This window comes from Leucoraja erinacea, unplaced genomic scaffold (assembly GCF_028641065.1).
Source record: "Leucoraja erinacea ecotype New England unplaced genomic scaffold, Leri_hhj_1 Leri_747S, whole genome shotgun sequence".
NCBI classification, from domain to species: domain Eukaryota; kingdom Metazoa; phylum Chordata; class Chondrichthyes; order Rajiformes; family Rajidae; genus Leucoraja; species Leucoraja erinaceus.
The window spans coordinates 52501-76648 of NW_026576671.1; the positions used below are offsets into that span (position 1 = coordinate 52501).

The following is a 24148-nucleotide window of genomic DNA, read 5'->3' on the forward strand; positions in this document are numbered from 1 at the left end:
GACACAATGCTGTCGTTACAACAGGTCTACAGAGGCATAGTCTTTGGCCAGGCAGCATGCGGAGTATTGCGTGGAGTTCTGGTCACCCCATTACAAGATGGACGTGGAGGCTTTGAAGAGGGAGCAGAGGAGGTTCACCAGAATGATGCCTTGATTAGAGAGCACGCTACGGGGAGAGGTTGGACAGACTTAGACCCTCCTCTGTGTCTACAAAGCCCTCAATGGGCTTTCCCCCTCCTACATTAAAAGTCTTCTCACCCACCACTCCACCTCCAGGTCCCTCAGATCGGCCGACTTGGGGCTGCTGAATATCCCGCGGTCTAGGCATGTTTAGGGGCGACCGTGCCTTTGCGGTTGCAGCTCCTAGACTGTGGAACAGCATCCCCCTTCCCATCAGAACTGCCCCCTCCATCGACTCCTTTAAGTCAAGACTAAAAACGTATCTATACTCCCAAGCCTTTCCTGATGTCCACTGAGCGAGAGCTATATGTATGTAGTTTGTTTGTTTATACTATTCTTATGACAAATGTAAAGCGAGAGTTGTTTTTTAAACGTGCTATAGAAATACATGTGACTAGACTTGACTTGACTAGATTGTTTTCTCTGGAAAACGGAAGCTGAGGGAGACCTGGTAGAAGTATATACAATTCAAGAGACATAGATGGGGTAGACAGTCCAGGTAGAATTATCAAGGACTTGAAGGCTAGCTTTCAGGTGAGAGGGGGCAAAGTTTAAAGGAGATGTGCGGGGGCAAGTTCTATTTTACACAGAGGGTGGGTGCCTAGAACGCGCTGGCAGGGTTGGTGGTTGAGGCAGATACGATAGTGGCGTTAAAGAGGACATGGATATGCAGGGAATGGAGGGATGTGGATCACGTGCAGGCAGAGGAGATGAGTTCATCTTGCAGGGCCGGATTTAGACATGACATAACATGACAAAAAGTTGGGTGGGGGGCGCGACCGACGTCGCAGCGGCCTCTGCAGTCCGTCTGTCTTTTTTTATTTTTTGGTCCCGTTGAGGGTATAGTTTGTATTGGGTTTTTAAATGTGTATGTGTGGGGGGCGGGGGGGGGGGGGGGGGGGGGGGGGGGGGGGGGCGGTGGGTGGGGGGACACTTTTAAATCTCTTCCCTATACGGGGACCCGACCTTTCCCTGTCGGGTCTCCGTTGCCGTTGGGGCCTAGCGCCGTGGAGCGGCCTCCAGCCGGAACGGCAGCTCAAGTCACGGAGCCTGCGGAACTGCGGACCCAGCATCCTGGAGCTGGCCGGCTTCGGGGCGTGGGGAGCTGCGGTGGGGCGCGGCTGCGACCCGACTCGCGGTGTCCCCGGTGCGAGACCGCTTTGCGGGTCTCCAGCAACGGTGACTTTTCCCGCCTGAGATTGCGGGGTTTGAAAGTGACCCGGAGCGAGGCCTTACATCGCCCTGCGCGGGTTAAACAGCCGCGGGACTTGCTAGCGCCCGCGGGGGCTCCAACATCAAGACCCGGAGTAGGGTCTTACATCGCCCGGCGCGGCTTTAAATGACCGCGGATTTGCTAGCGGCCCCCGGGGGGCTTTGACTTTGGGAGAGGAATGGAGAGCAGGGGAGGTACAAGACTTTGCCTTCCATCACAGTGAGGAGGAGATTCACTGTGATAGATGTTTGTGTGGATTGAATTGGTGTGTGGCTTGGTTCTTTTCTTGTATGACTGCAGAAACCAAATTTCGTTTGAACCTCTTGTGAGGTTCAAATGACAAAGAAATGGTATTGTATTGTATAGATGAAGAGAGGACCCTAAGCTGTTCCACTTGTGAGCCCCCCCCCCCCCCCCCCCCCCCCCCCCCCCCCCCCCACACACTCTCAAGTCCCCCACCCGCACGACCAGAGGAAGATGGCAGAGCAGATTGACACAGATTTGCAGCCGAGCGTGGCCAATGTGATATGGGGCTGGAAAGCTGCGCTTTATTTATTTATTTATTGCCACTGCTAGTGTCGAGTTATTGGCTTAAAACACTATTATTCTGAAATGGAGGGCAAGCAAATGACTGAAGGGCTGTTTAGAGACTACAGTGCGTTGTGACAGCATATGTAAGAAAGGCCTATGACAGTGTCAAAATATTATACACACTTAATTTTTTTTTCTCTGTTGTCAGCCGGGCAAATCCGGCCCTGTCATCTTGGCATCATGTTCAGCACGGGCATTGTGGGCCGAAGGGGCTGTTCCTCTGCTGTACTGCCCTATGTTCTGTGTGCTTAGGTTGAAGTGCTTACACAGTTCAGTCTGGGTTGAGATGCATTAGCAGCAAAAGCGGTCAGCATCGGCTATGGGTTCCGTGGTGTAATGGTGAGCACTCTGGACTCTGAATCCAGCGATCCGAGTTCAAATCTCGGCGGAACCTGTTTGCTGCCGGTTGCTGTGCTGTCCTTGTGGACACATGCAGAGATTGTGCCTCCTCCCTTTTGACGGACCCTCATTGGAGACGCTAGGGCCCTTTCTTGCAATAAACATTATTCTGTATCTGCATACGGCTTGCCAGTAATCATGTATAATCTTTCCGCTGCCTGGGTAGTAGACAATAACTCTGCACTGTACCTCGGTACAGACGGCAATTAACCAAACCAAACCAAATTACATTAAACAATCAAACTAAACTCCTCAAGTAAATTACATAGAAACATAGAAAATAGGCGCAGGAGGTCATTCGGCCCCTCGAGCCAGCACCGCAATTCATTGCGATCATGGCTGATCATCCCCTATCAATAACCCGTGCCTGCCATCTCCCCATATCCCTTGACTCCACTAGCCCCTAGAGCTCTATCTAACTCTCTCTTAAATCCATCCAGTGACTTGGCCTCCACTGCCCTCTGTGGCAGGGAATTCCATAAGTTCAAACTCTCTGAGTGAAAACTTTTTTCTCACCTCAGTCTTAAATGACCACACCTTTATTCTAAGACTGTGTCCCCTGGTTCTGGACTCGCCCAACATTGGGAACATTTTTCCTGCATCTAGCTTGTCCAGTCCTTTTATAATTGTATATGTTTCTATAAGAATCCCTCTCATCCTTCTAAACTCCAGTGAACACAAGCCTAGTCTTTTCAATCTTGCCTCATATGACAGTCCCGCCATCCCAGGGATCAATCTCCTGAACCTACGCTGCACTGCCTCAATCACAAGGATGTCCTTCCTCAAATTAGGAGACCAAAACTGTACACAATACTCTAGATACCCTAAGTTACACTAAACTAACCTCAAATAAACTAAACTACACTAATCTAATTGGCACTAGGCTACCCTAAATTGAACTAAACTAAACATATCTCCATGCTGCCAGAATGTTTTTCAACCTGCGTGCCCTAAATGTGTCAACAGCAAAATCAACCAGTATTGAGGTTGAGGTTCCACTGAGGTTCGAACTCGGATCGCTGGATTCAGAGTCCAGAGTGCTCACCATTACACCACGGAACCTGCACTCTCCCCTCGGTCCTGTCTCTTCTCTCCGTCTCCCCACCATCAGAACCTCTTGTTCCAGCTGGAGGGGAGAAAAATCGTATTCAGCCAAGGACCAACGGACGAGCTCGGCCAAGAAGGGAATGATGCCGAGACCCGTGGAGTTGCAGCGGGAACGTTGAACGACGGGCGGTGGGGAAAGCCCGGGTTGCTGCTTGTGTCCGTCAAAAGGGAGGAAGTGAGGAAGCAAAATCTCTGCATGCGTCCACAAGGGCAGCACAGCATCCGACAGCAAACAGGTTCCGCCGAGATTTGAACTCGGATCGCTGGATTCAGAGTCCAGAGTGCTTACCATTACACCACGGAACCCACAGCAGATGTTGACCGCTTTTCTCGCTATATGGAGCTCTTGGGGCTAGTGGAATCAAGGTATATGGGGAGAAGGCACGGGTTATTGATTGAGGACGATAAGCCATGATCGTAATGAATGCTGGCTGAAGCGCCGAATAGCCTCCTCCTGCACCTATTTTCTAATGTTTCTATGTTTCTAAGAACTAGAGTGTACAGGTTCAAGATGCGTGGGGGAATAGATAATCGGAATTCAAGAAGCAATTTCCAGACATAGAGTAGAGGGTATATGGAACGAGCTGCCGAAGAAAGTGTTGAAGCAGCTTCATTAGTCCGGTACATGGATAGGGGCCTTTGAGAAGTACGCGTGTAAAACGCCGGCAAATGGGACGAGTGTAGATGGACATGTTGCTGGGCATGCGGAAGATGGGCTTGTTTTCGTGTTTTGTGACTCCGGTGCTCCAACAAGAGAATAGTCGCTCCCACTGTATTTCTCAAGATGCTGATTTCACAATCTCTTCGTGCCGTCTTAATTGCCCGCCCTGGGGAACTGTCGCAGATATAACTATCAGCCCTTCAAGTTACCGTTGGTTCAGGCTGTACTTCAATTCAGCATCTGCAGACCGAGCCGTGTTTGCAATGATTAATACGTTCATTGACGTGATCAACGCGTTGTACTATCCATTCCTAGCGGTTATCGGAATTGCATGTGAGTGTGTAAAAAGTCACCTCCAACAGGGCAGCGGGCCCCAGCGGTCGCCAGCACCCTGTAACGTGTCAGAGCCGGCAACGCAGAGCGATCGCCACCCACGCTCACCAGCTGCCCCTCCGCCTCTCCCACCCGAAACCGGGAGCAGAGCATCTGAGAGGAGAGGACCAGAAGGGAGGGAAGGGGGAGAAATAGGAAAAAGGGAGAGGGGGGAGAGGGGGGGAAGAGGAGGGCAGAGGAGGAGCGGGAGGGAGGGCGAGAGAGGGAGGGAGGGACGAGAGGGAGGGAGGGGAGGAGGGAGGGCGGGGAGAGAGAGAGGGAGGGGAGAGAGGGAGGGGGGGGGAGAGGGGGGGAGAGGGGGGAGGAGGGGGGAGAGGGAGGGAGCGGGGGGAGAGAGAGGGCGGGGGGGAGGTGAGAGAGGGACGGGGGGAGGAGAGAGAGAGGAGGTGGAGGGAGAAAGATGGGGGGGGAGGAGAAGAGGGAGTGGGGGAGAGAGGGAGGGGGAGGGAGAGTTGGAGGGGGAGGAGATGAGAGGGAGGGGGGAGGGAGAGAGAGAGAGATGGGAGGGGAGAGAGGGGAGGAAGAGGGGGGGGAGAGAGGGAGGGGGGAGAGGGGGAGGACGCAGAGAGGGAGGGGGGAGAGAGAGGGAACGGGAGACAGAGAAGGGCGGGGGAGGGAGGGGGAGCAGAGAGCGAGGGGAGAGAGAGGGAGGGGGGAGAGAGCGGAGGGGTGAGAGAGGGAGGGGTGGAGAGAGAGGGAGGGGGAGAGAGAGGGAGGGGGGACGAGAGAGGGAGGGGGAGAGCTGACAAGAGAGGAGGGGGACGAGAGAGGGAGGGGGGCGAGAGCGGAGGGGGGAGAGAGAGGGAGGAGGGGAGGGAGGAGAGAGGAGGCCTGGGGGAGAGGAGAGGGGAGGAGGGGAGAGAGGATGGGGGGAGACGGGAGGGGGGGAGAGAGAGGGAGGGAGGGAGAGAGAGGGAGTGGGGGAGGAGAGGCGAGGAGGGGACAGGAGGCAGGAAGCGAGGTGGTGTGACATTTGTACGCTTTGTGTAATTACTGAATAATTAGGTTTTTCGGTCAAATTCAGGGGAAAGGAAACTAGAGATATGGACGATGATGTGGAGAGATTTGTAACAATGAATGAAAAATCTTTAATTCATTGTTCTATATCTCTCCACATCATCATCTATATCTTGTTTCCCTTTCCCGTGACGTTCAGCCTGAAGAAGCGTCTTGACCCGAGATGTCACCCACTCCTTCTCCACCGAGATGCTGCACGTCCTGCTGGGATTCTCCAGCATTTTGTACAGTATAATTTGTATGTGCCCTGACCTTGAAATGCTTCCTGGGCCTGCTGGCCTCTCGCTCCACCAGAGGGATGTCGATCACTCCTTGCGACGGCACCGGGACCCCCACTGTCACCACCCTGGGGGGAGGAAGAGACACAGGGAGGGTCAGTGCTTGTGGCGGGAGGAGCACGGCCTTTCGGCCCATCTGATGCCTCCTGGCGCCCGTCCCATCATCCCGGGTCTGGCCCCTACCACTCCCATCGCCTTTGCTGCTCAAATGTCGTCTCAATGCTGTAACTGCGCCGGCCTCTCTCTCCCCCCCCCCCCCTCCACACCATCCTGGCCACACACTCATCTCCCTGCTACCTTCAGGTAGAAGGTACAGGAGCCTGAAGACTGCAACAACCAGGTTCATGAATAGCTACTTCCCCACAGCCATCAGGCTATTAAACCTGGCTCGGACGAAACGCTGATTATTAATAACCCATTATCTGTTATTTGCACTTCATCAGTTTATTTATTCATGTGTGTATATATTTATATTATGGTATATGGACACACTGATCTGTTTTGTAGTAAATGCCTATGTTCTGTTGTGCTGAAGCAAAGCAAGAATTTCATTGTTCTGTCTGGGACACATGACAATAAACTCACTAGACTTGAACTTGAACAGTAGCTCGTCCCACACACACACCACCCTCTGTGTGGAGCACCAGCGCATTTACATCTCTCCCCTTAGACCTGTGCCCTCTAGATTTACACTCCCCTCCCCTGGGGGCTAAAGACTGTGACCATCCACCTTCTCTACGCCCCCCCGTCATTTTATAAACGTACATAACTTCATCCCTCAGGCTCCAGTGACAAGTCTCAGCCTGTGCGGTCTCTCCTCATACATCTTCTCTGCACTCTTTCTAGCTTGACAACATCTTTCCTACAACATGGTGCCCAGAACTGAACACAATTATGCCAATGCAGCGTCACTAACATCTTATACAACTGCAACATGACCTCCCAACTTCCATTCCCGTACTTCTGAAGTTTAAGGTAGCATCTCATCTAACCCAGCCCCCGCCCAGTTTACTCCCGCATCCCTGCCTTTCTCCCGCGCCCCCCCCCCCCCCAATGCACCACCCCACGTATTACTCTCTCTCACCACTGGACTCACAACCTATTTTCTCTCCCAACACATCCCCCCCCCCCCCCAACACATCCCACCCCCTCCCAACACACCCCCTCCCCCCACCAACCCTTCCCGCTGCTTTCCTCCCTCAGGCTTCACTATTTGCAACTCTTGAATCCTGTCTCACACCTTCTGTTCTACAGGAGGCTACAGAAAAGTGGTGGACAACGCCTGGTCCATCACAGGTACTGACTTCCTATTGTATTGTATTCAATTTATTGTCATTATCTCATATTAGAGACAACGAAATGAATTTTCCTTAATCAAATATCATAAAAAATAAATAAATAATAAATAAAACATATTGAAATTTAAAAAAAAGCACAAACACATTAGTCCATGACACAACATAATCCGCACCATCAAAGGGATCTACAAGAGGCCACAGAGTGTGGTGGACTCTACCTGGTCTATCAGGTACTGACCTCCCCACCATCAAAGTGATCTAGAGTCGAATACACACAGTGGTGGACACTGCCCGGTCCATCATGTACTGACCTCCCCACCATCGAAGGGATGTGCATGCGACACTGCCTCTAAAAGACAGCCAATATCTCCAATGACCCACAGCACCCTGGCCACGCTCTCATATCGCTGATACTGTCAGGAAGATGGTCGCGGGCTTGAGAACCATGAGCTCCAGGTTCAGGAACAGGCTCTTCCCAACAACATTGCACAAGACTAACCTCAACCCCACCTCATGATTCCCTGTTTTCTCTCCCTCTAGTCTATAAAAAGTGGAACTGTCTACAGAACATTGGAAAATGATCACCAATGCATCCATGATTTCTAGGGCCACCTTGTACTCTGGGATGCAGACTATCAAGCCCTGGGATTTATCTGCCTTCAGTTCCAACAGTTCACTTAACACCATTTCCTGACTAATGTGGATTTGCTTCAGTTCCACTTTCCCACTAGAGCCTCGGTCCCCTAGTATTTCTGGGAGATTGGTTCTGTCTTCACCAAGGAAGACACAAACAAAGTGGTCTGCCATTTCCTTGTCTCCCATTATAAATTCACCCGTTTCTGACTGTAAGGAACCTACATTTGTCTTCACTAATCTTTTCCTCTTCACATCTCTACAGAGGTTTTTATTTTCCCACAAGCTCTCTATTTCCCCCTCTTAATTAACCCCTTTGTCCTCCTCTGTTGAATTTTAAATTTCTCCCAGTCCTCCGGTTGGCTGCTTCCTTTGGACAATTTCTATGCCTCTTTCTTGGATTTAACACTATCCCTAATTTCCCTCGTTAGCCACGGTTGAGTCGCCTTCTGTGTTTTATTTTTACTTCAGAGAGGGAAGAACAATTGTTGCTATTCTTTCATGCAATCATTAAATCTTTGCCATTGCATATTCAGCCTCAACCCTTTAAGTATCATTTGCTAGTCTATCCTCACCAATTCCCTCATCAGGGCCCTTGTCTCTGAATTAACCATGTCACTCTCCATCTTAATGCAGCATGCCACCATATTATGGTAACCATTGCCCAAGGTGCTTTGCATAACAAGATCGCTAACTAATCCTTCCTCATTGCACAATACCAAGTCTAGGATAGCCTGCCCTCTAGTTGGTTCCTCTACATATTGGCTTAGAAATATGTGTATACAGACACACTCCAGGAAAACGTCCTCCTCAATGTTACCAATTTGGTTTGCCCAATCTCCATGTAGATTAAAGTCACCCATGACAATTGCTGTACCTTTGCTACACACATCCCTAATTTCCTGTTTGATGCAAACCCCAACCTCGCCACTGCTATTTGGTGGTCTATACACAACTCCCACAAGCGTTTTCTGCCTTTGGCCATTTCGCTGTTCTACCCATACAGATTCTACAGCATCCAAGTTAATGTCTCTCCTTACCATTGCATTAATCTCCTCTTTAACTAGCAATGCCACGCTATCTCCTCTTCCTTTCTCTCTATCTTTCCTGAATATTGAATTCTGAATTTGAGCCTGAAATCTGCAACATCCAGGTTCAGAAATAGCTGCTTCCCCACAGCCATCAGGCTACTAAACTTAACTCATACAAAACTCTGAACATTAATAACCCATTGCACTTTAATTTCATTGTCCTATCTGGGCCACAGGACAATAAACTCTTGAATAAACCCCAGGTCCCTCAGATCGGCCGACTTGGGGCTGCTGAATATCCCGCCGTCTAGGCATAAGCTTAGGGACAACCGCGCCTTTGCGGTTGCAGCTGTAGACTGTGGAACAGCATCCCCCTGCCATCAGAATTTCACCCTCCATCGACTCCTTTAAGTCGAGACTAAAAACTTATCTATACTCCCAAGCCTTTCCTGACGTCTACTGAGCGAGGGCTATATGTATATTATGTATGTAGTTTGTTTGTTTATACTATTCTTATAACAAATGTAAAGCACTTTGGCCAACGAGAGTTGTTTTTTAAATGTGCTATATAAATAAATGTGACTCGACTTGACTTGAATCTTGAATCTACCCCTTCATGTTGAGCTCCTAACCTTGGTCACCCTGGAGCCATGTCTCCGTAATCCCAACTATATCATATCCATTAACAACAAACTGCGCATTCAATTAATCTACCTTATTACAAATGCTGCTCACATTAAGGCACAGAGCTTGCAGCCTTGTTTTAACATTCTTCGCCTTTATAGAATCATGATGTAATGTGGGCCTTTTTGATTTTTGCCATTGAAATCTCTGCCTTCCACTTCTACTTTTCTCCCTTCTATCTCTGCCTCCTAATCCAATTTTCCTGCTTTTTCCCCCCATAACCCTTGACAGCCGTTCTAATAAATAATTTATCTATCTGCCTAAAAAAGATTAACTGACTTGGCCTCCACAGCCGTCTATGGCAATGAGTTCCACAGATTCACCGCCCCCTGACTAAAGAAGATCCTCCTCACCTCCTTTCTAAAAGAGGGTCCTTTAATTCTGAGGCTATGACGTTGGGTCCTAGTCTGTCCCACCAGTAGAAACATCCTGTCCACATCCTCTTTATCTATGCCTTTCATTATTCTGTAAGTTTCAATGAGGTTCCCCCTCAACATTCTAAACTCTAGCGAGTGGTGACCCAGTGCAGTCAAACACTCGTCGTACGCTAACCCACTTATTCCTGGAATCATTCTTGTAAACCTCCTCTGGACCCTCTCTAGAGCCAGCACATCCGTCTTCAGATATGGAGCCCAAATTTGCTCACAGTACTCCAAATGCGGCCTGACCAGCACCTTATAGAGCTTCAATATCCTCAGAGCCATACAGCCTCGGCCTCACCAATGTCTTGTACAACAGTAACATAATACCACAACTTCCATACTCAGTATTCTTGAGGTGAAAGCTTTCTTGACCACTATCTCTGACGCTTATTTCAAGGATCTCTGTATCTGCACTCCTAGATCATCTCTGCTCTACAACATTCCCAGGACCCTGCCATTAACTGTGTAGGTGCTGTTCTGGTTGAATGACAAAAATGCAACACCTCACATTTATCTGCATTAAACTCCATTAATGGTGACAAAGAGGCAGAGTTGCTGCCTTACAGCGCCAGCAGTGCCGGAGACCCGGGTTCGATCCCAACTATGGGTGCTGTCTGTATGGACTTTGTACATTCTCCCCGTGACCGCGCGGGTTTTCTCCGAGATGAGGAGGGGGGGTCGGACACTCACCAGAAGGTGGGCAGCAGCTGCTGGGTGCGGAGCTGCAGCTGGATGTCCCGGGCTGAGGCTGCGTGGGGGGCGAGCAGCAGTGCTCCGCTCGTGTCCTTGCCCAGCCAGTGACAGAGGTGCAGGGACCCTGTCCCCATCCCGTACAGCATCTGGGCCAGTGCCGGCAACGCTGCCCGGATACTGGGGCCCCCACTGGGGCACTCTGCACCGGGAGGGTGGGGGAAGAGAGGCAGAAATTAATCCTTCAGTAACACCCACCGTCCTGTCACACACAAAGCTCTCTCCACACTGTCCCCTCACACACATACACTCGCAGGGTCAGACACACAGAGTGAAGCTGTCCCGTCATGCACACACTGTCCCGTCATGCACACACTCCTGGGGTCAGGCATAAGCCATAGGAGCAGTATTAGGACATTCAGGCAATCAAGTCTACCTTGTCATTCAATCATGACAAATCAATTTATCCCTCTCAACCCCATTCTTCTGCCTTCTCCCGATAACCTTTGATACCTGTACTAATCAAGTATCTGTCAATCACCGCCTTAAAAAATTCCCAATGCTCTGCTTCCACAGCCATCTGTGACAAAAATTTCCACAGATTCACTGCCCTCCGACTCAAGAAATTCTCCCTCAACTCCTTTCTATAGCTACGTCCACTTATTCTGAGGCTATGGCCTCTGCTCCTAGATTCTCCCACTACGGAAACATCCTCTCCACATCAACACTATCCAGGCCTTTCACTATTCGTTAAGTTTCAGTGAGGTTCCCTTTCGTCCTTGTAAACTCCAGCGAGTACAGGCCCAGAGCCATCAAGCGCTCATCATTTGTTAAACCAATCATTCCTGGGATCATTCTCTTCAACGTCCTCTGGATCCTCTCCAACGCCAGCACATCCGTCCTCAGATATGGGGCCCTAAACTACCCACAATATTCCAGTGCCTTACAGAGCCTCAGCATTACATCTCTACTTACAAAGTGTAGTCCTCTCGAGATAAATGCTAACGTTACGTTTGACTTCCTTATTACTGAATCAACTTGCAAATTAACTTTTTAGGAATCCTGCACCGACACTCCCAAGTTCCTTTACATCTCTGATTCCACATTTCAAAATGTGGATAACAAATATGTCTGAAATGTTACATCTTGAAGAAATGAGACTCCTCCTGTTAGGCAAAACAGACCAATTCTTAATTATTTGGTCTAATTTTATCGACTTTTTACAAGCATATGGTGCAACACCTTAGAAATTAAACGTCTCAGAACCGGATGAAGGGTGGATAAAGATATTAAATAGGTATATCTCTCTCAATCTCCATATTGTTATTTCCTTTCTGTCTCTCTATGTCTTTATTTATTTATTTATTTTCTTCTCTTTTTTTCTCCCGTCTCCGTCTACCTTTTCTTTGGGTTTTCTTTACTATCTCACAAACTAACACTACGGCTTAGGATATTCTTTTATCTTCTATCTTGACTACTCATTTTCTGTTCTATTTGGTTAAATTTGAAAAAATGTTGTACATGCACTGTATTATCTCATGATGTATTAGATACTTATGTACTACATTGTCCTTACTTCTAATAAAAATAATTAAAAAATAAAAGAAACAGTCAATTAACCTAAAAAAAAAAAAAATAAATAAATACATCTCTGATTTCCGAATCCTCTCCCCATTTAGGAATTAGTCTCATGCCTTTATCCATGATTCTGCACTTCGCTACGCTGTATCCCATTTGCCAGTTCTTTGCCCACTCTCCCAACCTGACCAAATCCTTCTGCAGAATTCTTGCTTTTTCTGCACTACCTGCACTTCCACCTGTCTTGATATCTGCAAAGCCTTTAATTGCCCCATCCAAATCATTAATCATTAATATACAATGGGAAGAGTAACAGCCCCAACACTGACCCCCTGCGAACACTAGTCACTGGCAGCCAACCATAAAAAGCTCCCTTTATTCCCACTCTTTTCCTTTTGCCATCCTGACTTGTTTCTTCCCTCAAATACCATGGGCTCTCAAAAATGCTGGAGAAACTCAGCGGTTGCAGCAGCATCTATGGAGCGAAGGGGATAGGCAACGTTTCGGGCCAAAACCCGAAGAGCTTCGGCCCGAAAAAGTTGCCTATCTCTTTCACTCCATAGATGCTGCTGCATCCACTGAGTTTCTCCAGCATTTTTGTCTACCTTCGATTTTCCAGCATCTGCAGTTCCTTCTTAAACACCATGGGTTCTCATTTTCTTTAGCAGCCTCACTTATCAAAGGCCTTCTGAAAATCCAGATAAAAAAACATTCACGGTCTATCCTGTTATTTACTTCCTCAAAGAATTCCAGCAGATTTGTTATACAATACCACCCCTTCACAAAACCATGTTGACTTCGATCCGTTTTCTCATGTGCTTCTACGTACTCAGAAATTTCAGCCTTTATAGTGGACTCCAAAATCTTACCGACCACTGGTCAAGCTAACCAGACTACAGTTTCCAATCTTTTGCTTCACCCCCTTCTAGAACAGTGGCATATCATTTGTAATTTTCCAATCCTCTGGAAACACTCCAGACTTTATTGATTCTTGAAAGATCACAACCAATGCCTCCACAAGGACGAGTCGCACCCTGGTCACTCCCTCTTTTTCCCTCTCCCATCAGGCAAAAAGCAAAGTGTGAGAACACACACCTCCAGATTCAGGGACAGTTTCATCAGCTGTTATCAGGCAACTGAATCATCCTACGACAACTAGAGAGCAGTTGTGAACTACCATCCACCTCATTGATGACGCTTGGACTAGCTTTGATCAGACTTTACCTTGCACTAAACGTTATTCCTTTATCATGCATCTATACACTTTACAAGGATTGATTATAATCATGTATTGTCTTTCTCCTGACAGGTTAGCATGCAAGAAAAGCTTTTCACTGTACCTCGGTACACATGACAATAAACTAAACTGAACTGACCATTCCCTGAAGCCGCCTCTTTCAGAACCATGTGGTGTAGACCTTCTGGAGACCTTCAGGCCTTTCAGCCTCCCAAGCACATTCTCCATAGTAATCGCCACTGCACGAACCTCTGCCCCCTCTCTTCAATTTCCGGCATGTCACTAGTGTCTTGCGCTGCAGAGACTGACATAAAATACCTATTCAGTTCTTTTGTTATTTCTTTATTCTCCATTATCACTTCTCCAGCATCATTTTCCAGTTCCAATGTCCAATGTCTCTCTCTTACTCTTTATATATCTGAAGAAACTTATCCTCTTTTATATTAGAGACTAGCTTACTTTCATATTTCATCCTTTCTCCCCGTATTGCTTTTGTAGTCACCTTCTGTTTTTTTAAATCTTTCCAATCCTCCAGATTCCCACTAATCTTTGCAATATTATATGCCTTTTAGTTTTATGCTGTCTTTGACTTCCCTCGTCAGCCAAGGTCACATTCTTCTCACTTTAGAATATTTTTTCTCTTTGAAAAGAAAAGATGCAGGTGCTTCCAAATTATTCCCAGAACTTCTTGCCATTGCTGTTCCACCGTCATTCCTGCTAGTCCCTTTCCAATCAGCTACAGCAAGCTCTTCCCTCATGCATCTGTACATACCTGATCTAATCATCCCCCGCTCAAATTACAGGTTGGATTTTATCATATCATTATCACTACCTCCTAAGGAATCCTTGATTTTAAACTGCCTAACCAAAGGGAGTTTTAGTGCGTTTGTTACGCAATGCCAAATCCAGAGTTGCCTTTTCATGAGTAGACTCGAATACAAGCTGCTCTAAGTAAATTCAGATATAAAAAACGTTCTTTTCGGAAGGAGATGAGGAGAAATTTCTTCAGTCAGAGGGTAGTGAATCCGTGGAAATTCTTTGCCACAGATGGCTGTGTCAGTCGATATTTTTAAGGCAGAGATAAATAGATTCTTTTGTACAGGTGTCAGAGGTTATGGGGAGATCGCAGGAGAATGAAGTTAGGAGGGAGAGCTGGATGAGCTATGATTGAATGGCAGAGTAGACTTGATGGGGCGAATGGCCTAATTCTACTCCTATCTCTTATGATTCCAACACCATCTACGAGTTTGCAGATGACGCCACTGTGGTGGGTGAGATCACTGTACGCAGCCTTTCATTCATGCCGATTGCACCGCCCGATGAAACACACTCCTGGCCACACACACACACACACACGCACGCGCACGCAACTCCTGGCCATGCCTCACCTTCCATCGGGATCCCATACGGTTTATCCACCACCACCAGGTCTGGGCTCTGGAAGAGCATACGCTCCCTCAACACCTTGGCCAGCACATTGGGGTGGACCCGCTGTAGGGGACGGGTCAGTCTCCTCAGCTGCTGCCCGACACTGGGCGGCTCGCTTTTCCCTTCCTGGTCCCAAAGGAAGGAGAAGCAGAGAGTCAGGGAAGATGGGGCTGTTGGGCGGCTGGATGGAGGGGAATGGAAAGTAGGAAGTTGGAGCAAGAAGGGTGGGGAAGAGGGCAGGAGTGGGGGAGATCAAGGAGAGGAGTGATGGGGAGGAGAGGAGGGAATAGAGACAGTGATGAGGAGATGGAATAGGGATGGGGAGAGGGGAGACGGGGGAAGACGGGAGAGAGGGGGGGGGGAAGGGGGCAGAGGGGATCCGGGGGGGGGGAGGCGGGGGGGGGGGAAGGGGAGATGGGGGGGAAGGGGGGAGACGGGGGGGGAGGGGGGAGGGGGAGAGACGGGGGGGGGGAAGGGAGACGGGGGGGGGGGAAGGGAGACGGGGGGGGGGAAGGGAGACGGGGGGGGAGGGGAGACGGGGGGGGGGAGGGGGAGACGGGGGGGGGGGGGGGAGGGGAGACGGGGGGGGGGGGGGGGAGACGGGGGGAAGACGGGGGGGGGGGGAAGACGGGGGGGGAAGACGGGGGGGGGAGAGAGGGGGGGGAAGACGGGGGGGGGAGAGACGGGGGGGGGGAGAAGGGGGGGGGGGGGGGGGGGGGGGGGGGGGGGGGAGACGGGGGGGGGGGGAGGGGGGGGGGGAAGACGGGGGGGGGGGGGAGACGGGGGGGGGGGGGAGTGTTGACGAGAGAGGAAGTGGGGAGAGGGGAGGGGAGAGGGGGAAGGTGGGAAAAAGGGAGAGAAGAGGGAGGGAGGGAGAGGGAGGGAGGGGGGGGGAGGGGGGGGGGAGGGTTCGGGGGCTGGGGCAAAAGGGGGGGGGGGGGGGGGGGGGGTGGGGGGGGGGGGGGGGACGGGGGGGGGGGGGGGCGGGGGGGGGGGGGGGGGGGGGGGGGGGGGGGGGGGGGACATACCCCTCTCCACCCCCCCCCCTTCCTCCCCCCCCCCCCCCCCGCCCTTTGCCCCCCCTCCCCAGGTGGCCAGGGATCCGGGGGCTTGGCCCCCGGTGGGGGGGGGGGGGGGGGGAAGGGGGGGGGGGGGGAAGACGGGGGGGGGGGGAAGACGGGGGGGGGGGGGGGAGACGGGGGGGGGGGAAGACGGGGGGGGGGGGGGGGGGGGAGACGGGGGGGGGGGGGGGGTGGGAAGACGGGGGGGGGAAGACGGGGGGGGGGGGACGGGGGGGGGGGGAGACGGGGGGGGGGGGAAGACGGGGGGGGGAAGACGGGGGGGGGGGAAGACGGCGGGGGGGGGAGACGGGGGGGGGGGGGGGGGGAGACGGGGGGGGGGGAAGACGGGGGGGGGGGGAGACGGGGGGGGGGGAGACGGGGGGGGGGGGGGGGGGACGGGGGGGGGGGGAAGACGGGGGGGGGGGGAAGACGGGGGGGGGGAAGACGGGGGGGGGGAAGACGGGGGGGGGGGACGACGGGGGGGGGGGGGGAAGACGGGGGGGGGGGGGGACGGGGGGGGGGGGAAAGACGGGGGGGGGGAGAAGAAGGGGGGGGGGGAAGACGGGGGGGGGGGGGGGGGGGGAGACGGGGGGGGGGGAGGCGGGGGGGGGGGAAGAGGTGGAGATGGGGAGGAACCGAGCAGCATCAACGCGGGTCCGGCCGCCAGTACCTGAGGCTCCATTTCCCGCCGTAGCCGGGCCGCGAGCTCCGCCGCCGTGAATGTGACCGCGGGCGCGGCCCCGACACCGACACGCGCGCTGCGCACCCGCGCCCGCAGCAACCGGCCAAACGGACGAGCCATCACCACTTCCGGACTTCCCGCACCGCCGGAAGTGGCGACCAGGCCCCGTGTTCTCTGAGTTCCCTGGCCCAGCCCCGCCCACTGCTCATAGCCCCGCCCCGACCATAGCCCCGCCCCTGGCAACAACCCCGCCCATAAAACAAGCCCCTCCCACTAGCCATAGCCCGGCCCATAAAACAAGCCCCGCCCCTTGGCCGTAGCCCTGCCCCCTGGACACCGCCCCGCCCCTGGACACAGCCCCGCCCCCTGGACACAGCCCCGCCCCCTGGACACAGCCCCGCCCCCTGGACACAGCCCCGCCCCCTAGACACAGCCCCGCCCCCTGGACACAGCCCCGCCCCCTAGACACAGCCCCGCCCCCTGGACACAGCCCCGCCCCCTGGACACAGCCCCGCCCCCTGGACACCGCCCCGCCCCCTGGACACCGCCCCGCCCCCTGGACACCGCCCCGCCCCCTGGACACAGCCCCGCCCCCTGGACACCGCCCCGCCCCCTGGACACAGCCCGCCCCCCTGGACACAGCCCCGCCCCCTGGACACCGCCCCGCCCCCTGGACACCGCCCCGCCCCCTGGACACCGCCCCGCCCCCTGGACACAGCCCCGCCCCCTGGGACACCGCCCCGCCCCCTGGACACAGCCCCGCCCCCTGGACACAGCCCCGCCCCCTGGACACAGCCCCGCCCTCTGGACACAGCCCCACCCCCTGGACACAGCCCCGCCCCTGGACACCGCCCCGCCCCCTGGACACAGCCCCACCCCCTGGATACAGCCCCGCCCCCTGGACACAGCCCCGCCCCTCTGGACACAGGCCCCACCCCCTCAACACAGCCCCGCCCCCTGGACACAGCCCCGCCCCCTGGACAGAGGCCCCGCCCCCTGGAGCCCCGCCCCCTGGACACAGGCCCCGCCCCCTGGATGTCCCCACCCCTTGAACCCAGGCCCCGCCCAAAGAGTATGGCAGTATAGCCTATGGATCAGCATCTAAGGCAGTGTTGTCCGAGTTGGACAAAGTCCAAGCGGAAGCTCTAAGAATCTGTATAGGAGGTGTGCGGACGTCACCTGTATGTGCACTACAGGTGGAAACTGGGGAGATGCCGTTGAGACTGCGCCGCAGACAACTAATGGCTAATTACTGGCTAAGCCTTAAGGGTCACGGAGAGAACCACCCAACAAAACAGGTAGTACAGGAGTGCTGGGAGAGAGGGGTGGCTCAGTCTGGAAGCTTCGGCTGGGTTGGAGGAGGTGTGGCAAGGGACATGGAAGTAGAGGACAAAGAGTTCTGCCCTGCAGTATTGTGGCCATCTGTCCCAATATGGTTACTAAACATCCCAAAAGTTGATCTGGAGATATGGGAGGCAAAAAGGAGGGAGAAAAATTCAGACCTAAAAACAGAATACCATAACCATATATATAATAAATACAGGGAACACCTCTTAATCTTCACAGATGGATCAAAGGACCCAGTAGCTGAAACAACAGGGGCAGCTGTGGTAGTGCAAGGGATGAATGTTGAGATATGCAAAAGAACAAATAACTATTTGGCAGTATATACAGTGGAACTGTACGCTATTTTGATGGCAGTACGGTGGATAGAACAGGTGCAACCATGCAAAATATTAATTTGTAGCGACTCATTGTCTGCAATCCAGAGTATTGGGCTGGTGCATCCCATAGGCGGCCTGACCTAGTGTATGAAATTCTACTACTATTAAGCCAAGTGACAAGGAAGGGCAGTGACGTGACTTTGTTGTGGGTCCCAGCACACATTGGTGTGCTAGGAAATGAAAAAGTGGATAAATTAGCAAAAGAGGCCGTTAAAAAAGAGAACATAGAGGTAAACCTACAATTATCCAAATCTGAAGGAAGACACATTGTGTGGAAGAAAATAAATCAAGAATGGCAACAATACTGGGAACAGGAGACAAAGGGGAGACACCTCTATTCGCTACAAAACAGAGTGGGCATTACAGCAAGAAGAGGGGGGAACAGGAGAGAACAGGTAGTATTAGCAAGGTTGAGGATAGGACACACCCACCTGAACAGCACATTAAAAATGTTGGGAAAACACCCTACTGGGATGTGTGAGGAATGTCATCAGCCGGAAACAGTTCAGCATGCTCTAGTTGCATGTAGAAGATATGCAACAGAAAGAAGAGTTTTGATCAATGAAATGAAGAAAATTGGAATGTTTGATTTCTTGAGGGCCTCTGAGCTTATAAAAAGGATCTAATATAAAGACATGAGTACTGTGGAATGAAGCCAGAAGGTGGCAGCAATGCAACATTGCGGATGCCGGCTGCCGTAAAACTCTAAAGAAGAAGAAGAAGAAGAAGAAGAAGTAGAAGAAGAGGCGGCGATTAGGCTTGAGGCGAGAGGTTCAGTTGAGGTGAGTTGTGAAATTTAGCTGAGGTGAGGTTTAGTTCAGGTGAAGTATAGTTGAGGTGAAGTTGAGGTGTGAGGTTCAGTGAGGTAAAGTTTGGTTGGTTTAGGTGTGAGGTGAAATAGTAAGATTAAACGAGAACTTACCAGTTTGAAGTTTGATCTGTATTTTATGACGATGAGGGATTACGTGAAGAAGCCCGCCCCAGGACGCATTGCGGCATAACTTCAAAGCAGCGGTGTGGAATCACAGACAGACACGTATTTAAAGTAACATAGTAAAGAATAAAGAGACATCAATTATCAGTTTGATCCATGTAATGAGGGTGGGAGCGGAGGGCACGTAATCCCTCATCGTAACTCCTCATAAAATACAGATCAAACTTCAAACTGGTAAGTTCTCGTTTAATCTTGCTATTTTACTTCGGAGTCACGTGAGTGACTTCGTGAAGATTTCAAAGCTCTGTGATTTCAAACCGTGTAACAGTTTTATATCACTCGCTGCCGAAGCCTTTGAGGGAGGAAGCGTGTTATCATAATCAACCAATGATTCTGTTTATAGAAAAAACCAATGGTATTTTTACAATAACACTGAAGAATTTTAAATGCTCCCCTTGGCTAATTTGAATATTTGCAGATTGGAATCTTCCTGCAAATAAAAAACAGGTTTTGTCAACAGTTTATAATAATTTATTTCTCTGAACGTTTTACCCCCACTATTCTGCTGTAGCCAGGATGTGGTTTACAGGCACGTCCATTCTTTTGCCGTTGACGTGGAAGCTTCTCCTGTGGGATGACAACTTTATACATGTTAGTTTTATCCCAGGAGCTTTAACCTGCTTGAGCCATTTCAAAAAAGGCTTGTTACCCGACCACAAGGTGTTTTGTGACCAACCCACAAGGCTTTTCATCTCCCTCGCATAATTAGGTTGTGTCTATGTAAGGTAATAGGGTCTTGGCACATACCGTGTTTTCTGGCGGGTAGCCCGGTTTTATGACTGGATAAGGTGTTCCTGGTCTGGTTTGACCATTCCCTGAACAAATGATAGAGATCTGGTCTGAAGCTGTGAGCATGGTGTCCAGTTGAAAATAGGAGTAGTGACTGGACACTCTGTGCTGCTCCATGTGCCTTTAACATATGTTTTAGTGCATAGAAGGTTCAGGTTTAGGACTCTGGCTGGTGGGATCCCCTGAAGTGTGGTTAACCACTGTGACATCCCATATATAGGTGTACCTAGTCTAGGGGTTTAGAGTTTTAATACCCTTCAAATTTACCACCAGCCAGTGACCCCATGGCCTGTTGTCCTGTAGCTGTTTTGAAAAAGAACAGGCAGGGCAATTCTAGCTGTGTTGATGGCACTGTAGCCGAATCCTTCATCATGATGAAGGTTCTCCAGGAATTCCAGTTCGTAGTACCTGTATCGGATGAGTAGGTTCTCCCTGTATCCTTGCAGTACTTCTCTTGATGCTGGACAAGTGTTGTAGTCCAGTGGATGTTCAAAAGGATGCTGACATGGTGTCGATTATTCAGTATAACAATCCCAGTCCCAGAGGCTTGCGCAGAATCTGCAGCTCAGGAGCTTATTTCTCATGGCACAGTTGATTTGTGCCCGGCTCCGATATTAATAATTCTGGGTACTGGAAAAACACCATCCAAGTTTCAACAGCCATGTCATGGCGTGAAGTGAAACAAGGGCTGCGTAAGTCCGTCAGGTACTATCAAATACCTGAAGCAGAATCCTTTTGTACTGTGCGTTGTTCTCGATTGGTGAGGCAGAAGGGAAAAATACATAGAATTAATTTCACCAATGCAGCGTGAACGCATTTGTCTATCAATATTATAAATACATTCTTGAATGACAACATGACCTATAGGTCAGAAAAGTTAATATATATAGCTGACGATCTTTCTGCTGGAACTATCTGTCCCAGAGAAATTTTTTAATGAGGATTCCACTGGCCCAGGGTCTGGTTTCCCCCCGCGACATACATAGGACATCCCCGAACACCTGGTGATATAGCGTTAATGCAAATAATCGATATCAGTTTCACATTCCATTTTAATTGTCATTGTCAGTGTACAGTACAGCGACAATGAAATGCATTAATATCTGTTGCATCATATAGCTTAATAGTTTTGTTAACTTTATATGAAAACATCTAATTGATGTAGTCCTTAATATTATGTGACCTGGTGTCTGTCACTGTATTTTTTCTTACCGCCCAGGTAAGTTGTTGATAGTCAAATACATCTATGGATATACCATTGCCAAATTGGTTTGACCAACTTCTCATATGATACCGACTTTATGCTGCCATATGGTTAATATAGGCCACCTCCATAGTGTAGTCTATTTATACCCATACATGCAAGTGCTTTAAAACTCATAAAATTCACCCGAACATTTTTTAGATAATTAATGCCCAGTATAAGTGGTAACCCCACCACTGTCTTTCTGATATTACTTCAGTGGGTAACTTCATGAGATGCTCAATGACAACCTATATGTTGTTTTTGATACTAACATCTGAATGATGTAGACAGAAAATGGTACCATTTTTTCCCAATTACTCTGTTATTTGTCGAGTAGTTGGTAGTTTGACCATTACTTTGTGCTTGTTTGTGCCAATTCAACTATGTTGTCTCTTGGCATCCTTATAGTTACGTGGACTGAATTAATATGAAAGCCAAGATAGTCCAAGAAAGCGCTCTATATGCTGGTAGGAACCAGACCCACCTACCTCCATGGTTATTGGCGGTTTTGTGTTTTCTGTTTTCTGAGTGCTTTTGTTCTGAGGATGTGCTGGCGACGTTGGGGGGGGGGCGCATTTTCCAGGGGGTCCGCGGCGGGCCCTGATCTAAAAGATCTTTGGGGATAGTGCGGCCCCAAGCTTTCACCAGTCCCATATTCTAGACATAGACTGGTGGATGCCGTGAGGTGCTGCTGTTAGGGTATCGAAAGTCGTGGTTTGCTCGTCCCTTGGCCTGCCCTCATGATGCCGAAGGTTTTTGATACCTCTTCGATCTCCTTCAGCTTTTTGTTCAGATCTCTCCCAAATAGCAGTGAGTCTGCCTCCGCTGCTGGGCTTTGCTCAAGCCTGCATCTTTGAGATTGAGGGCAGGTGTTGTATTTCCCTTCAGAGATTATTTAGTTCGAATCGTGGTACACCTTAATACCAGCACTTTCTGGTGGCATGTGTTGATCTCGTTATCTCCACAGAACAAGCATAGGCTGTGATAGCTGACATCAGGAGCCTTCGGATCCGCTGTAGCTTGAGTTTTTATGCCCGCATAAGGGCCCCCACAACTTCCAGATTTTGCTGTTTTAGGCTTTTTCCCCTTAAGGCCTCATAGTTCTCTGGTGCTGTATATTCTTGCTGGCTGCCATTGTTTTGGCTCCGGCGGTGCTCCAGCCCGTGGGGTTGCTACGAAGCGGTCCACGACACCCAACAGCTGTTCCTGATCCTGCACCTCATGCATACTCCCGATTTTGTCCGCCTGCCCCATTTGCAGACCAGCCCTGCCCTGGTCACCAATGCTAGCCTCCTGCTCCAACCCGTGGTATGAGGGTAGCAAAGGGCAGTGCCTGAACGACACTATGGAGGAGGTGCCTGTCCTGTCTCGCCGGGAGCGCTGCTGTTCCCGGTGGACCTTCTCCTCCAGGAGCTGCTAAGTGCAGCTCAGGCGGCTGTCTCTCTCTGCTTTGGTAGAGACATGTCCCCCTCCGACGAATCGGAGACGACCGGCCGTTTGGCTTCCTGGCCGCTTTCCCAGTCCGCCGTGTAGGCTCTGGCGAGACTGGCTTGGCTCGGTCTCAGGGATAGCGAAAAACGCTCTGCGAGCGACGCTGCCGCCGGTTGCTGCCCCGCTGGTAGAGTTGGAGCGGGGCAGTTTCTCTTTGCGAGTTTTTTGCGTTGAGTTCCTGAAATCTGTAATAAAACACAACTGCAAACTCACCTTTCCAATGCCCAAGAGCCGCTCCTGCAGCTCAGGCGGCTGTCTCTCCCCCTCCTGGGTGGAGAGACGTCCCAGTCCGATGTCAGCTCCACCGCCGGGTTTTACACACATCCAGCCCGCTGCTCAGGTGCTAGCGGGCTGGCTCGGTCGCGGTGTCGGGTTTGTGGACCGCCCGCTAAGCGGTCCACCCCTGTTTGCTGCCCAACGACGTCCTTTCGTCGAGCGGGCAGGTGCAGCATTTTCCCCCCCCCCAAGCCCGCAGCTGATGCTGACGGCTTGGTGCAGTGTCGGGAGCGGGCCGCTGATTAGCGGTCCTTGCTCTCTCTCTCTCTCTGCACTCGGGCTGCTGCTCACCTGCCTGCTGCAGCGCACTCCACGCCAGCACTGCACAGTGGGTCCCCTTACCGGCCCCGCAAATGTCGGAAGCCTCCTCCCGCCCGCCTGCCTGCCTCACCTGGACAGTACTCGAGGGCGAGCGAGGACTGAGGGGAACCCCAACGCAGTGCCAGCGCCGTCTTCCTGCGCTCTCTGGATGTCGCCCCTGTGGAGTGTTACCGGCACCGGCACAGCTCCCATCCATGGTCCGCCGGTGAGTGCGGTCCTTGTTGCGTCTTTCCCCCCCTCCCGCGAACGGAAAAAACTCCTCCCGGAGTCCAAGGGGGCCGCTTGCACGCCCTGCGGGGAACAAGCAGACGCAAAGGGGCTGTAACAGTAAAGGTAAGTACTTACCTAAACTTAGATTTTCTCTCGTTTCTTCGGGAGCCCTGACTCCCGGCTGCCGCTTTGCATGTCTGAAACGTAATGCCGCAATGCGTCCTGGGGCGGGCTTCTTCACGAAGTCACTCACGTGACTCCGAAGTAAAATATAGTAGTGAGGTGTGTTTAGTTGGGGGTCGATGTTTAGTGAGGTAAAGTTTCGGCGAGGGGTGAGGTTTAGTTGAGGTGAGGTTTAGTTGAGGCAAGGTTTAGTTGAGGTGAGGTTTAGTTGAGGTTTAGTTGAGCTGTGAGGTTTAGTTGAGGTGAGTACACAAAAAAGCTGGAGAAACTCAGCGGTTGCAGCAGCATCTATGGAGCGAAGGAAATGGGCAACGTTTTGGGCCGAAACCCT

The 24148-nt window shown here is 51.3% G+C and overlaps 2 protein-coding genes and 3 non-coding genes across 5 annotated transcripts; 1 reads left to right on the plus strand and 4 right to left on the minus strand.

Annotated features, from left to right (window-relative positions):
- The first annotated feature begins 2306 nt into the window (after positions 1 to 2306).
- Positions 2307 to 2378, plus strand: trnaq-cug (transfer RNA glutamine (anticodon CUG)). The gene has a single exon. It is a non-coding gene; the product is annotated as a tRNA-Gln (tRNA).
- A 995-nt stretch (positions 2379 to 3373) lies between these two features.
- trnaq-cug (transfer RNA glutamine (anticodon CUG)) lies at positions 3374 to 3445 on the minus strand. Its single transcript has one exon. It is a non-coding gene; the product is annotated as a tRNA-Gln (tRNA).
- Positions 3446 to 3724: 279 nt separating this feature from the next.
- trnaq-cug (transfer RNA glutamine (anticodon CUG)) lies at positions 3725 to 3796 on the minus strand. The gene has a single exon. It is a non-coding gene; the product is annotated as a tRNA-Gln (tRNA).
- Positions 3797 to 4469: 673 nt separating this feature from the next.
- On the minus strand, positions 4470 to 16753 carry LOC129694651 (pseudouridylate synthase RPUSD4, mitochondrial-like). Its single transcript, XM_055631381.1, has 5 exons — positions 16572 to 16753; positions 14801 to 14966; positions 10598 to 10799; positions 5814 to 5907; positions 4470 to 4637 (listed from the first exon to the last, which is right to left on the minus strand). Exons 1-5 carry the CDS (start codon positions 16701 to 16703, stop codon positions 4470 to 4472), a joined length of 762 nt encoding a protein of 253 aa, XP_055487356.1. The 5' UTR covers positions 16704 to 16753.
- A 35-nt stretch (positions 16754 to 16788) lies between these two features.
- On the minus strand, positions 16789 to 17630 carry LOC129694652 (uncharacterized; the record flags this gene model as incomplete). Its single annotated transcript, XM_055631382.1, has 1 exon — positions 16789 to 17630. A coding segment is annotated over one exon (842 nt), but the record flags the coding sequence as incomplete, so codon positions are not given.
- Positions 17631 to 24148: the final 6518 nt, after the last annotated feature.

Coding starts and splice junctions, on each gene's coding strand:
- LOC129694651 (XM_055631381.1), bottom strand. CDS start 16,703: ATGGCTCGTCCGTTTGGCCGGTTGCTGCGGGCGCGGGTGCGCAGCGCG. Junction 14,967..16,571: donor GGCGGGAAATGGAGCCTCAG/GTACTGGCGGCC, acceptor CTTTGGGACCAG/GAAGGGAAAAGCGAGCCGCC. Junction 4,638..5,813: donor GGCCCAGGAAGCATTTCAAG/GTCAGGGCACAT, acceptor CTCTCCTCTCAG/ATGCTCTGCTCCCGGTTTCG.